The sequence below is a fragment of the Aulonocara sp. 'chitande type north' Nkhata Bay genome, linkage group LG10 (assembly GCF_057382095.1).
Source record: "Aulonocara sp. 'chitande type north' Nkhata Bay isolate Kocher_YH1m ecotype deep benthic linkage group LG10, A_spYH_male_GT1.1, whole genome shotgun sequence".
Lineage (NCBI taxonomy): Eukaryota > Metazoa > Chordata > Actinopteri > Cichliformes > Cichlidae > Aulonocara > Aulonocara sp. 'chitande type north' Nkhata Bay.
In genome coordinates this window covers 27,768,336-27,782,790 of record NC_141353.1, presented here as the reverse complement: position 1 = coordinate 27,782,790, position 14,455 = coordinate 27,768,336, and the positions used below count along the sequence as shown (strand labels likewise).

General features: G+C 41.7%; 1 protein-coding gene across 1 annotated transcript; it reads right to left on the bottom strand.

The window, feature by feature from the left end:
- Positions 1–113: 113 nt before the first annotated feature.
- Positions 114–2,021, bottom strand: LOC147321115 (serine/threonine-protein kinase pim-1-like). The gene is made up of 7 exons (XM_086307548.1): positions 1,841–2,021; positions 1,570–1,664; positions 1,435–1,482; positions 1,105–1,323; positions 578–755; positions 312–482; positions 114–208 (listed from the first exon to the last, which is right to left on the bottom strand). Exons 1-7 carry the CDS (start codon positions 2,019–2,021, stop codon positions 114–116), a joined length of 987 nt encoding a protein of 328 aa, XP_086163674.1.
- Positions 2,022–14,455: the final 12,434 nt, after the last annotated feature.

The window sequence follows — 14,455 nt, the reverse complement described above, 5'->3', positions numbered from 1 at the left end:
GAAATGTGGGGAAAGAACATAAGAGACTGTCTAGCTTATATTACACGTCACCTTAACAGAAAGCCAAAAATTAATAACTCTGTTCAATATTATCGTGTGTGTGCGTTACCATTTCAGTTTGAGAGCCACGGGTGCTGATAGAGTTGCTTCAGAGTGGGACGTTGCTCAGGAACTTTATTTAGACAAGTTCTCAAGAAATGACGGCAATCTGAGGAGCAACCAAAGGAAATGTGGTGAGATCTACAGTGATTTAAGAAGGTGAACTACACCAGACCTGTGCTGACAGTTCATCATGCAAGAGTGTTTCTTACTTTTTGAGAGCCTGTTGCTGATCTTTAGTTTGTGCCTGATAAACTCTTGGGTCTCAAACTGTTTTCTGTGGAGGCTTTCATAAAGTAGCACTCCCAGCTGCCACACTGTTGTAGGACCAGCACTGTAGCTGCAATAGCTGTACCACTCAGGAGGAGCGTGAGCAACTGTGCCTGCAAAATACAGGAATGAGACCTCATTAAGAAAAGGATTAAAGCAAATGGGTAAACTGGTAAACAAATAGGTAGGCTGAAGCAGGACAACGTACCATAGAACACTTTGAAAGAGTCTTCCTGCACAAAACAGCTAAGGCCAAAGTCAATCAGCCAAACACGTGGAACATCTGAGCCAGTCTCTATTAGAACATTTTCCACCTTAATATCACGGTGAAAGATGTTCTTGTCCTCAAACGCCAATGCTCCAGCGACCAGCTGTTTCAGTATGATCTGAAAGAGGCAAATAAACATGCTGTGTGAGAATTGGGGGTTTTCTATGCATTGCTAGTTCAAAGTGCCATACTGCCATCCCCACAAGGCAGTCCTATTACTGTAATTACTTGTATAAAGATGGCATTTACATGACCAAAATGAAAACTGCAGGACATGTTGCCAATTCCACACTTTGTTTAGGTGCTCAGGAGGTGAATAAATTTAATTCTCCTCCTCAGCATAGCTGAATTATAGGTAAATTTTGTCTGAGGCCTTCAAATGTAGAAATGGTGAAAGGTTACAGGCAATTTAGTATCAGCAATAGAAATGTTTAATACACACTTATAAAGACCCCCAATCATCTTACCTTGGCCACGCCCTCCTTTACACAACCTCCATTGACTTCAATGAACTGAAGGAGGTCCTGTGCAGGGATTGGTTGCTCAAGCACCAGAATTTGCTCCTCCTGTAGATTGTACCAATCCAGCAAGGACACAGATGTCGAGTTCAGCAGCTGTCCAGTTTTTCCATCCTGGAGTTTCAACATAATGGCCACCTCCACTGAAAGACACTTCCCATCCTCAGCCTGCATCACCACCAAATCAAAAGATTGGAGCATTACAGAAACTCAAACTCATAAATAAACATCAGTTATTTCAGTGATGGATCAGAGTAGTAACTGGTGTTGCTCACTTGCCTTGTTTTCCCAAAAAATCTTGTTTTTTGGAATGTGTTTTATGGCCACCTACAAGAAACAAACAGGATTTTGGTTAGCGCTTCAGGATGATATAGTTTGCATTCTGTTCATGGAAAAACATGTAACGATCCTTACCGGTAAATTGTCTACTTTACGATAGCCAGCAAACACTGATCCAAACCCTCCTTCACCAAGTTGATGCTCCTGGATGTATCTGGCTTCAAATTCAGCTGAACAGACACAATCAAGAACCAATTTGGTTTCATAACGTGTGAGAAAGGACTATGGTAATATGGTACCAGTGTTACCTGAACTCTAACACAAGGGAATATCTAAGATTAAGTATTTAATGAGTGTTAAATTAAGCACACAATGTGGTTTGAGGGATTCAGAATTTCAAGCATACCTCTGCCAGTGTTCACCGAGGATGAAGTTGGATCATTCTCCTTGTAGTCCAAAGGCCCCTCGCCAACTCCCCTGCTTGTCACAGACTCTGACAGCCTTGTCCTTTTGCTGAAGGCCTGTTCAGAACTGGCCTTCCTTTTGGTTGCCTTGCAGAGCTTGACTGATGTGTTCTGTGGCGCCATTGTGCTGTTTGTTGAAAGAAAGGCAGACTACAGATGACCCTGAATTTATAGTGACCTGTAGCCATTGTCTGCATTGCTAGCGACTACTCAGCCTACCTGATTAGTCAGGTGGCTCATTAGCATGAGTGATTACAGGGCTCTGTTCACATTTACCGTAATCCTTTTCAGGGAATTGGAGCAGGGTGAGGCTTTTATGCAATGCCTTTTGATCATGATGATTGAATTTAAAAGTTTCAGGTTGGTTTCTTTTAATGTCTTTTTAGGTTGCCTGACTGACTATTGTAATGTCTTCAGGCTCTATGTAGTGATAACTGTTTTTAATTATCTATTGGTAATTTTTAAATTCCAATGGTTGATTTTAGTTTCCACTATGTATTACATCATTTTATTACAAATAGATTACAATATTAACGAGTGACTTTAAGTGGTTTAAGCCACTGCAAAAGTCTTGGATGAGAGGTGAAACATCTTTGAGCAACTTAAAGTCCAGACGCTTTTCTTTCCAAGCTTCTTAAACAATATATTAAAGATTTTCCATTTATCACAATGTAATATTCAAGTATTATCTTCATTTTAATGACTTTTTAAAACTCTCTTGAGTGTAAGACTCAGCTTTGAGTTCCATGTTTTTAAACAATCAGTTGGAGGCTTAACGTACACATGAATAATTGATGTAGATGGCCATTATACAGATGATTAGAACACAAAGGTGTGAATAGGTGAACTTAAACTGCTCAAAGATAATGACATTGTGACTCTAAGTGGTTTAAGCCACTGCAAAAGTAAAAAGATTTCTCCTTGGGCCCACCAATGTAATCAGTATGCTATATTGCAACTGTTAAAGCACAATGAGGGGGGGGGAAAAAGAGAATACAAGATAATGAAAGAAAACACAAAGCAATGAAACTAATGATCATACAATTACCCACCCTTTGTCACAGCTTCAGCAACAGATGTGTGGAGTTACAAGAGAAGGATCCAAGTGCTGGCACTGGCTTTACTGCGAGTTAACTTTTATTTTCAAATGGTGACAATTCAAACAGAAGTGGAAATGGCAAGGACAGAAACTTAGAAAAACCTAAATTGGGAAAGCTAGCTAAACAAACCTGCAGCTAGAACACGATGACTCAAAGAATTATACACAGGTGGACCAGCAACAAGCAGAGGGGGGAAAAGGGCTTAAATACACAGGTGGTAACAAGGGAGTGAGAAACAGAAACAACTAATTACACATAACGAGATCAAGGAAGCAAAGCAGAACATGCTGACAAAGGACAGGGATTATCAAAGTAAGACAGGAAACACACAGGCTGAACTCAAGACATGTAAGCTTAACACTTGGGACTGGAGGAATGAAACAGAGACAAGACTCACAAAACACAACACCTGAGTAGACACTTAGGGAGGTGAAGGAAATTGCCGTCCCGGGTTTCCTCCGTGGCGTGAGCGATAAGCAGAGTTTTGTCCTTTCCTTATAAGACTCCTAATTATTCAAAGTAACACTCAGGTATGCCGTTCAGCTGGGTTAGTTACGATATCGGGAGCAGTTAGGAGAACAAAGTGATACAGAGACTGTTCAGATTGCTTTCCCAGAATCAACTCAAAGGTTTATTTGGTACACAGCAGTTTATATAGAGAAAAAAAGGTTCGTGTGTCAGCTTTCCCAGTTCAAACCGGTACAGACTAAATAAGGAAACGTCTTCCTGCCTTCTGAGCAAAGTATCCCTTGTGTAGTTTATCAGTTCAGCTACAATTTATGATCATCCCAGCAAAATACACTCCTAGACATAGAATACAGAGTTCTTTCATTAGTGAATTCTGAAACAAACCACCTGGCCTTTAACGAGCCTTTTCCAGGAGATAAAGAAAAAGGGAGGATGGGAGTAAGGAAGTGGTCTCGTCTCTGTGGTGTTTTCGACCTTGGGGTACCAGCCTGTGAGTCTTACACATTAATTCTTGGGTCACAGAGAAAGAGAAAAACAACTAGTAAATGGGCCTTATTGAGTAGCAGTTTCTCTGCACAACATCACCACAAAACATTATCCTGTAAATGCTACCATGGTATCAAAATATCACAACAGTTCCCTCCTTTTATCATGAAATGATAACATAGTATAAAGACAGAATGTAATAACATAATATAAAGACAAATCATAAATGTGAAACAAATCATAAATGTGAAACAAATCATAAATGTAACTACTCCTTCGAGTAAGCTTAATATCAAAATTTTAAAAAGAAGAAAAGAAAAAGAAGAAAACTTCATTCTCTTCTTGGACAATCGAGTAATTCTCAATCTAATGCTCAATACATACATCAGGATCATCATTGATGACATCTGACACATAATCTGGGTCAATTTGTGCCAATTGCAAATACATCGAAGTAGCTATACGGGTTATCATTGAACGTACACAGGGTACCACACAACAGACAATAATCATCAAAAACAAAATAATACATGCTACAATGGTTACAAAAGCTACAATTAGTTCCTTCCATTTTCCAAACGTGTCCTGCAGCCACTTGTCTAGCCACTGACCGTGACCTGCATTGGCTCTTAGTTCTATCTGTAATGCTTCAAGTTTATTCATAGCTTGTGTGAATGAACCGTTAGGGGCGGTATTATTGGGAATGAAAGTACAACAAACATCTCCGAACATCGCACAAACACCTCCTTTCTCAGCTAACAGCATGTCTAAGGCCATCCTATTTTGCATGGTCATTAAAGAGGTAGCAGACATCTGTTCTCCTAGGGCCTTAAGGGCCGTATTGGTCAAATTAGTAAGTCTTTGCTGATTGTAATAAACATAATTGATCCAGGCTACATTTTTGTTTATCTGTATATGCGGTATTAGTGAGACAAACCCTGCAGATATTTCCCCTTGTGCCTTTAATTCCCTTGGTATCCCGCGTGGAACCCCTATAGCATCTATGTAAACGTTATGTGAGTAAGTGGAGCGTTTTGTACGTTTGCTGGATACAGGCAGATCTGAGGTTTGTTGTATTAGTAGTTCTTGAGCTAAAGTTACTAGACCGCAGGTACCGGTCCAATTAACAGGTAAAGCCACTCTAAGGGTATTATTGCACATCCAATAAGCATGTGGGATTGGTCTGGTCAGGCGCGAAGCTGTATAGCCTTTTAATATGCCTCCCCAGTACGAGTCGTTTAGTGTGTTGGGCGAATGCAGGATTGTCGAGTTATCTGAATGCGTACTTATATATGCATATATATAAGAAAACATATGTCTATGTTGTGTCCTGTCAACACTCGCTGCTAGCCATGTTTCGTTACAGCGTGCTCCTGGAGAGTCAGAAAAAAATGTATAGTTTTGCGCGTCATAATTTATGTTTTCAAGTTTTGGTCGGTGTATGCATGTCATCAAGATATTTGGGTGATGGCGCACCTGTGTTGGGGGCAAAAGAGGTTCAGTGCGGTCTTCGGGGCGCTTCATTGGGTTACAGGGGTGGGTAGAGTCGTTAATCATGCTAACATCCTTACTAGAGACTTGTCCTGTGTATATGAGTAAACAATCTAAAGGACTTAGTTCTACTCGCACCGCTTCAATCAGGGTTACTGTTAAGGGCCCCTTTTCATCATTTTTGAATAGCATCCTTGTCAGGGGAAAACCTGAGATTGGGTATCCCACTATAACCTGTTCTGGATTACCCTTTGAACAGACATAACAATTACTGTTTCCTAAATCACGAGCAGCTGTTCTAGCATTTTCATACCAGGAGTTGACTCCTGCTCTAGAGGGCGTATAAAATGGTTTATTAGTGGCGTCTATGTTGCCATTTACTGATTTTAGGGAACGTGAAGAGTGCATTGAGTAGGTGTCTCGCAAAATAGAGCATGAGGTATCGTCAGCAAAATATGACCTGCAGAAATGTGAACATGGTTGCAGTTTACAATACAAAATAGCAAAGAAAAATCCTAAGGTTAATGCAATAGGTATGATAAATAACCTAAATATATAAGAAAAACAGTTCTTCAGTCGTCTTCTGGCCTGGTCCCAGGTTCGAGAGACATTGAATAAGCGCCGTATGATGACAATGGGCATTTCATTTTCTCCATTATCAGGATGGAGTGAGTCTAGCTTTATCAGGTTAGACATCATGTGGTACTTTTGGCTTTCTATTCCTGCTGGATGTTCGAGTACCTTGCTGTGGCTCTTTCAGACGTTGTGTGTTAATCAGTGATTGCGTGTGTGTATGTACACTGGATCCGGGCGCTGGCTCGCCTGAGATGTCATCTACCCGTGTGTGTTTATTTGCTCTGGTTCCGGGCGTTGGCCCGCCGGAGACGTCGTCTGCTTGATCCGACGCCTGAGATGGTCCGATTGGGCTGGTCTTAACCCTGCTGGCATGAATCCACTGAGGTTGTCCGTCCGTAAGGATGCTGGTTCTCGTCACTGCCAGTACAGTCTGGGGGCTGGAAAACGCGGCCTCCCCGAGTGTCCTTGGTTTTAGTGACTTCACTAACACCGCATCCCCTGGTCTCCACTTGTGGGTTGGATCTGTGGAGGGGAGAGGCTGGGAGAGACAAACTTTCTGATAGTTATTATTCAGTGTTTCTACCAGATTGTGGACATAGTCGGACAATGCAGTGTCTATGTCCCCTTCCAATAGCGGTGCCCCTCTGGAAGCTGACCATGGTGTTGGAAATGGTCTTCCCATGATTATTTCAAATGGAGATAATTTGGTTGCTGCGGATGGAGTCATTCTAATCTCACAGAGGATTTGAGGAAGTAATTTGACCCAGGTCATTCCTGTTTCTATCATTGCTTTAGTCAGGCGATTTTTTTTATGGTCCTATTCATCCTTTCTACAACTCCTGAACTCTGAGGATGGTATGGCACATGATATTTCCAGTCTATTCCTAGAGTTTTAGCACACTTTTGAATTACTTCTGATGTAAATGAAGGTCCTCTATCACTGTTAATTTGGTGAGGTATTCCGAATCTGGGTATTATTTCATTGCACAACTTTTGACAGACTACTTCTGCAGTTTCTTTTGAGGTTGGATAAGCTTCTACCCATTTACTAAACTGATCCACTATTACCAGTAAGTACTTGATGCTTCCTTGTGCTGGCATATGTGTGAAATCAATTTGTAATGTATGAAATGGAAAATCTGGTTGTGGTAAATGCTGATGTTTCGCTTTTGGTTTTCCTACATTAGTTCGTGCACATGTTAGACAGGTTGCTAATATGCTTTTTACTGCATGCAATGTTTTCTCAATTACAAATCTTGATTTTATTGCCCCTATTACCCCTCTTTGTCCGACATGACTCACACCGTGAAAATGTCGGACAAGGACTGGCAGCAGGGAAGATGGGAGGGCAATCAAACCCTCAAGGTTTTTATATAGGCCATCTCTGTCATCTAAGGTACAGTCATTATTCTCCCAATAGGTGTAATCACATGCAGATGCTTGCTCTTGTATGAATTTTAAATCAACATTTGTTTCTAAATAGTCTGGGAGTGTAACAAGTGGCAGCTGTAGGGGCACAGATAATACTTCCTGTGGAGGTGGGAGCTGTGATGCAGCTGCAGCCTTGGCTGTCACGTCTGCTAGAGCATTACCTGTTGCTTCGTCTGTGTCAGCTGTACTGTGTCCTTTCGTTTTTACAACTGCAACGGCCGATGGCAGCTGTATAGCCTGCAAAAGTCTCTGCACAAGATCAGAATTAGCAATCGGTTTTCCATCAGCAGATCTAAATCCTCTTTGTCTCCACAATGTGCCAAAGTCATGTACGACGCCAAACGCATAGCGGCTGTCTGTGTAAATTGTCACACGCTTATCCAAATGGAGCTCACAGGCGCGTATTAAAGCCATGAGCTCTGCTTTTTGTGCTGAGTGAAATGGTAATGAGTGAGCCTCTAGTATGATGTCAGGTAATGTCACCACTGAATAGCCACAAAGAAATGAGTTGTCATTCGGCCTTGAACAGGACCCGTCCACATAAACCGTGGCTGAGTCTGGGATAGGTGTTTGCTCTAAATCTGGACGTGGTGCTGTGGATTCCTGTATACGTGTCATGCAGTCATGAACATCAAGCCTGTCTGAGCCATCCTGTCGGTCAGAAGAACACAGCATATGGATCAATAAATGTGCTGGCGAATTGGGTGTGCTGCTCGCTTTTATGGTGAGGTTTGCTGTGGAGGTCAGTGTAGCTTCATAACCTGAGCGACGTTGTGCGGTCATGTGTTGTGTAGTTATGTTTGCTAGAATGGTCGTGACCTGGTGATTGGTGTGTAGAATAGTGTCATGTGAGAGTGTAAGCTTCTCGCAGTCCCTTATCATGATAGAGCAAGCCGCTACTGCTCTCAGGCAGGCCGGCATCCCCTGAACTACTGCTGGCAATACCTTTGAATAGAAGGCTACTGGACGGTAGCCACTGCCATGCTCTTGGGCCAGTACACCTGTGCAGGTCGTGCCGTTCTCTGTGACGTACAGATGGAAAGGTAAGTGGTAGTCAGGCAGACCCAAACAAGGGGCGGAGGTCAGCGCTCCCTTCAATGCATTGAAAGAGGCAGTCATTTCTGTTGACCACAGTATTCGAGGAGGCTTGTCTTTTTTGCAGCATTCACGCAGAATGTGGTCATGAAAAGAACAGTCTGGTATCCACTGTCTGCAATAGTTCACCATGCCTAAGAAGGACAGCATTTCCTTCTGTGTAGTAGGCCGAGGGACGGAGGTCACAGCTTTGACCCTGTCTGCAGTCATGGAACGTTTTCCGTGAGACAGTGTAAATCCCAAATATTGAACAGAAGTCTGACAGTACTGCATTTTCTTTGCAGATGCTTTGTGGCCAGTCTTTTGGAGGTGCTGGAGAAGCATGTGTGTAGCAGTTTGACACAATTCCTCACTCGGAGCACAGAGGAGGAGATCGTCCACATACTGGATCAGAGTACAGCCCTCAGGAGGAGTGAAGCTGTCCAGGGTAGCACGGATCACCATTGAGAAAGCAGCAGGGCTGTCTATCATGCCTTGAGGCAGACGAGTCCAAGTGTACTGCTTATTTCTATGTGTGAATGCAAATAACGGCTGTGTGTCTTCATGCACAGGCACTGAGAAAAAGGCAGAGCATAAATCCACCACGGTAAAATGTGTGGCTGTGGATGGAATACATGTCAATATGCTGGGGACATCCGGAACCAGAGGTGGCAAAGGGATAATGACTGCATTAATTTGTCTTAAGTCTTGTGTAAAACGCCATACGCCAGGTTTGTTAGGCTTTGGCACAGGATTGACAGGGGTATTATATGGAGATACTGTGGGCTTTATCACTCCTGTAGTCAATAAATCTCCTATGATGACATCTAGGGCTGAGGCTTTTTCGACAGAAATGGGATATTGCTTGACATATACTGGCTTGTTGTTTTTCAGCTGTGCGTGATAAGGTATGCAGTCAATAAATCCTACATCATTCTCACCTTTAGACCACAATGTCATATTCTGGTATTCAGCTGGCAACGTAAGTGCAGAAATAGTACAGTGGATAGGGTAGGTTAGATCTATGTGTCGATATGGTGTAGTTATGTCATAACCTCTGTCTGAGTTATGTGACAAAATCACTGTTTGACCTTCACTTGTGTGAGCAGTTATCATGTTATTGAAAAGTGTGAGAGAGACAAAAGTGTGGCTCCCAGATATGGGATTACCTGGCAGTGGTTTTTGAACACGTCTTTGGCACAGTGTGTGTCGTGGAATACCAGACAAAAAGGTGTTGAGTTCATTCTCTGCTGAGCCGTCCAGCTGACACAGAGGCTGTTCCTTCTCCATGGTACATAAGGCAGAGAAAACATAGCTGTTATCAGTATCAGCAAACATTTCACCCTTTGTGTTAAATGAAATACACAAATTCATTTTTGCCATTAAATCTCTGCCTAATAAATTCACAGGCGAGTTTGGAATAATTACAAATGGATGATATGTGATTTCATCTGGTTTTGGGCCCCAACGTGTCTTTAGAGAATGAGTTTTAGGGCATTGCACTACAGTTCCATTAATTCCCATAGTGTTGATGCACACAGAGGACACAGGCCCATTATAGAATTTCCCAGACAGTGAACTTTTAGTGGCTCCACTATCCACTAAAAATGGGTATTTCTTACCATCTATTTCTACTTGTAGCATGGGCAAATGTTCTGTGTTAGGGGACAGCTGCAGATGCAGCATCGCGTGTAGTGCTTCACACTGCTGTCCCTCATCCTCACCTGGGCCTCCCTAGTGGCGACCCAGCCGGGGATTATCAGGTGATGGGAAAAGATCATGGTGAGAATTGTAACGCACCCTTTCCCATTCTGATTCATGCTCTGGGTGTCTGCGGTTACTGGAAAACTGAGCTAAATTTGCACCTCTAGCTTGTCTGCCTTGTGGGTTATAATGTGGGTTGTAAGGCTGCAGCCTAGATGTGGGGCCATTATTGCATGTTTCTTGTGGTTGCCAGTTACCTTGACTGGAAGAGCTCTGCTGACGCCTAGTGGCGGGAACTTGTACTGCGTTCTGTGGTCGAGGCGTGTGTGCCCTGTTGGTGGCTGCAAAGCGACATTCTCTGGACCAGTGTCCTACCTTTCCACAGCAAAAACAAACATCTCTACTCTTATCCATCCGTCCTCTGAAACTTCCTTGCTGTGCTGGAGCGGGTAATCCTGCATACATTAATTTCTCACTTTCCTCTGAGCCTTGAACATCAAAATTCAACATCATCTTAACACTGTTAGCTTTTGTGATAGTAGGAAAAAGGTCTGCACTGGCCTTCAGTTGTACAAGCTTTAAGAAAGCATCTTTACTCAATTCGTAGAGATTATCAGTAGCTGTCACTTTTAGCAACTGAGAGCACTCAGGGTGGATATTGTTCAAAAAGGTGGTGATGAAAATCTGATCATTACCATCCTCTGGCATGCATGCCTCATTAGTCCAACAGTGCATAAAGCGTTTTATGAATACTAGGATAGATTCATCAGGCTTCTGTTTACACATAGTTACTGCATTTAAGTCAATTTTGTCTCTGGACATTGTGAGCAGGAATTTCTTTAGATTCTTAAAGAAATCGGCGACTTTGTCATTATTTACCCACAAAAACTCTGCAGTTGTGGATGCTTTATCATGCTTTGGGTCTAATTCACCTATCTCTCTTATGAGTTGTGACTCGGTTACTCCAGGAATGCATTGACACAATATGTACCTGTAATCCGGACCACCCAAATGGTGATATCTGGTACTTCTCTGTAGTGCAGAGACAAAGGCTGTAGGATTTTTAAGAGGATCGGGAAGCTCTTTAATAGTTGTCACTAATTCTGAGATTTTAGGGGGCTGAATACAACACTGATCTCCTATTATCATAAAGGGGTAAGCGTCATTGACGTCACTAGATTTTGGGTCTGTTTGTTTACTACCGCGAGTGTTGGCGTGAGGACCTTTGTCATTCCGGCTTTGTTTTTCCTTTTTTCCTTTTAGATAAGTCTTTATTAAAGTTCGGGTAACAGGTATTTCTTTAGCTACCTCTAAACCTCTAGCTACGATATCGTGGCGTTTCATGTGGGTGTCTATTGTGGACACTGCCTGATGCAAAAGTTTTTCTTCATAGTCGTCTAAATTGTTTTTCATAAGTTCCTCACATTCTTCTTTCAAAAGTTTTTCTCTCTTTCTATGTTCTGCTAATTCTTCCTCGCGGCGTATATATTGTTTTTCCTGATTTTGTTCAATTAGGTGGCTGAGACCCGTTGCATGTGATTCAGGTTTTTTGTCACTGTCTTTTAAGCTGGTTGGATCAAAGCGCTGACGTTGTTTGCATGCGGCTGCTGCAGCAACTATTAATTCGGTCTCATCTTCGTAAGGCGGTGGGGCTGTAGGCTGAATGGCTGAGCATGCAAGACTAGCTTTTCCCGCGGTAGATTTATTTTCTATGCTGGAGCCTGCACTAGTTTTATTTGATGTAAAAGTATCTACACCTGGTTCCGGTCCTTTTGTCCATAGCGGTAACATTTGATGCATCACGTCGCGGCATTCTATCATATATTTTCTACAGGACTTTTTAAGCAGACTACTTTTCTTATCACAAATGATATTCAACATTTCTACTGACCTGTTTTCTGGCGATAATCGTTCGGGATAAGGCTCCGGAAATAAATTAGAATGCATTGAACTTACAGTCCGTAAGTTGTAAACGAAGTCAGTCACATAAGCACTTCCGCATGTTCTGGATACGTAATCATGGAAGTCTTCGCCGATTCGTGGACGTGGGTTACACGTAACTGGAAATGGGAGTCGTACTGAGCTGTTGTTTGAGACTTTAAATTTAATTTTTTTTGGTTTTACAGGTAATTTTGATTTTTTATCGGACTTGTCTGTGGTCTTTGAATTATTCTGACCCATGTTCAGTGATTTCCAGAGGGGTTTACACGCTTGAAGGATTTATGTTAGTATTTCGCTGCGGCACAGCTGAGGTTACTTTAAATTTATTGCTAGCAATTTTTGTTTGGGTGAGCAACTTCTCGCTTAACGAGCAACTTCTCGCTTAACGAGCAACTTCTCGCAAAACAACAGGCAACTTCCTGTGTCTTTCTGCTTTTAATTTACTGCTTTTAACCCTTGTATGGTAATCGGGTCTGTGAGACCCGTTTTCAGTTTTCTTTTCTTTCGTTTTTTTTTTTTTTTTTTTTTTTTTTTTTTTTTTAACAAAATTAAATTTAATTATTTGCTAGCTTTCTCTGAGTGAGCAACTTCTCACTTTTTAACGTACGTTTCAAGACAACAGGCAACTTCCTGTGTCACTTTTTGGTGAGCAACTTCTCACTTAATGAGAAATATTCAAGACAACAGGCAACTTCCTGTGTCACTTTTTGGTGAGCAACTTCTCACTTAACGAGAAATATTCAAGACAACAGGCAACTTCCTGTGTCACTTTTTGAGCGGGTCCACCAACACCACACAAGGGTTAATTTACTTTATTCGGGGACTGAGGAAGTCGTCAGTGTATCTCTCTGGATCACTAAGTGAAACTTCGTCAGCATATCCCGTTTCTTTATGGATCGATCACTGAGAGAGGCATAATACGGTCTCATATAAATATTAAAGACGTGTATTTACCTTTGTCAGCGGATCCCACTTCTGACACCAAAATTGAAGGAAATTGCCGTCCCGGGTTTCCTCCGTGGCGTGAGCGATAAGCAGAGTTTTGTCCTTTCCTTATAAGACTCCTAATTATTCAAAGTAACACTCAGGCATGCCGTTCAGCTGGGTTAGTTACGATATCGAGAGCAGTTAGGAGAACAAAGTGATACAGAGACTGTTCAGATTGCTTTCCCAGAATCAACTCAAAGGTTTATTTGGTACACAGCAGTTTATATAGAGAAAAAAAGGTTCGTGTGTCAGCTTTCCCAGTTCAAACCGGTACAGACTAAATAAGGAAACGTCTTCCTGCCTTCTGAGCAAAGTATCCCTTGTGTAGTTTATCAGTTCAGCTACAATTTATGATCATCCCAGCAAAATACACTCCTAGACATAGAATACAGAGTTCTTTCATTAGTGAATTCTGAAACAAACCACCTGGCCTTTAACGAGCCTTTTCCAGGAGATAAAGAAAAAGGGAGGATGGGAGTAAGGAAGTGGTCTCGTCTCTGTGGTGTTTTCGACCTTGGGGTACCAGCCTGTGAGTCTTACACATTAATTCTTGGGTCACAGAGAAAGAGAAAAACAACTAGTAAATGGGCCTTATTGAGTAGCAGTTTCTCTGCACAACATCACCACAAAACATTATCCTGTAAATGCTACCATGGTATCAAAATATCACAACAGGAGGTTAAAAAAAAAAAAATAGATCACTAACAGCAAGGAACTAAACAACCTAACATAAACCACTCAGAGAACCTAAACTAAATATTCTTTTAACCCCAAAACACAGTCCAATAGGGACGGAACAGTAACATAAACACAACAACCAACTGATACAAAACCAAGGAATATCAATCATACACAAACACATGGACACTGGGTCACCCTTTATCTAAAACTTAAACACTCAAGCCAGCAGATGGTGCTGCACCGAACTGAACCGAAAAACCAGTTTATTTGTTCAGGATTTTTAATTTTTATTTATTTATTTTTGAGTAATAAACGCAACTATGGGTTTTCTCAGTGGTTGACATGGTCAAGAAGTGGTTGCCTTCTTGTGGCCATGTCCTGGCCCCCACACAGGTTGTAACACATGACTAATGTGACTATGACTGGAAAAGGAGTTTCAGGGTTTTACACAATGCAGCATTTTCTCATAAAATAGAAAGCACCTCTGTTTATTTATTTACTTCTCTTTTAAACCACTGGTATCTTTCTGTCTAAAAATAGTGTATGTTAGTATGATTGTAGATTATATGTGCATTGTCTTTAAAAGTTTAGATGGAAGCAGATTACAATGGATAAAAT

Coding starts and splice junctions, on each gene's coding strand:
- LOC147321115 (XM_086307548.1), bottom strand. CDS start 2,021: ATGGCGCCACAGAACACATCAGTCAAGCTCTGCAAGGCAACCAAAAGG. Junction 1,483..1,569: donor GTAAAGTAGACAATTTACCG/GTAAGGATCGTT, acceptor TGTTTCTTGTAG/GTGGCCATAAAACACATTCC. Junction 483..577: donor CTCTTTCAAAGTGTTCTATG/GTACGTTGTCCT, acceptor TGTATTTTGCAG/GCACAGTTGCTCACGCTCCT.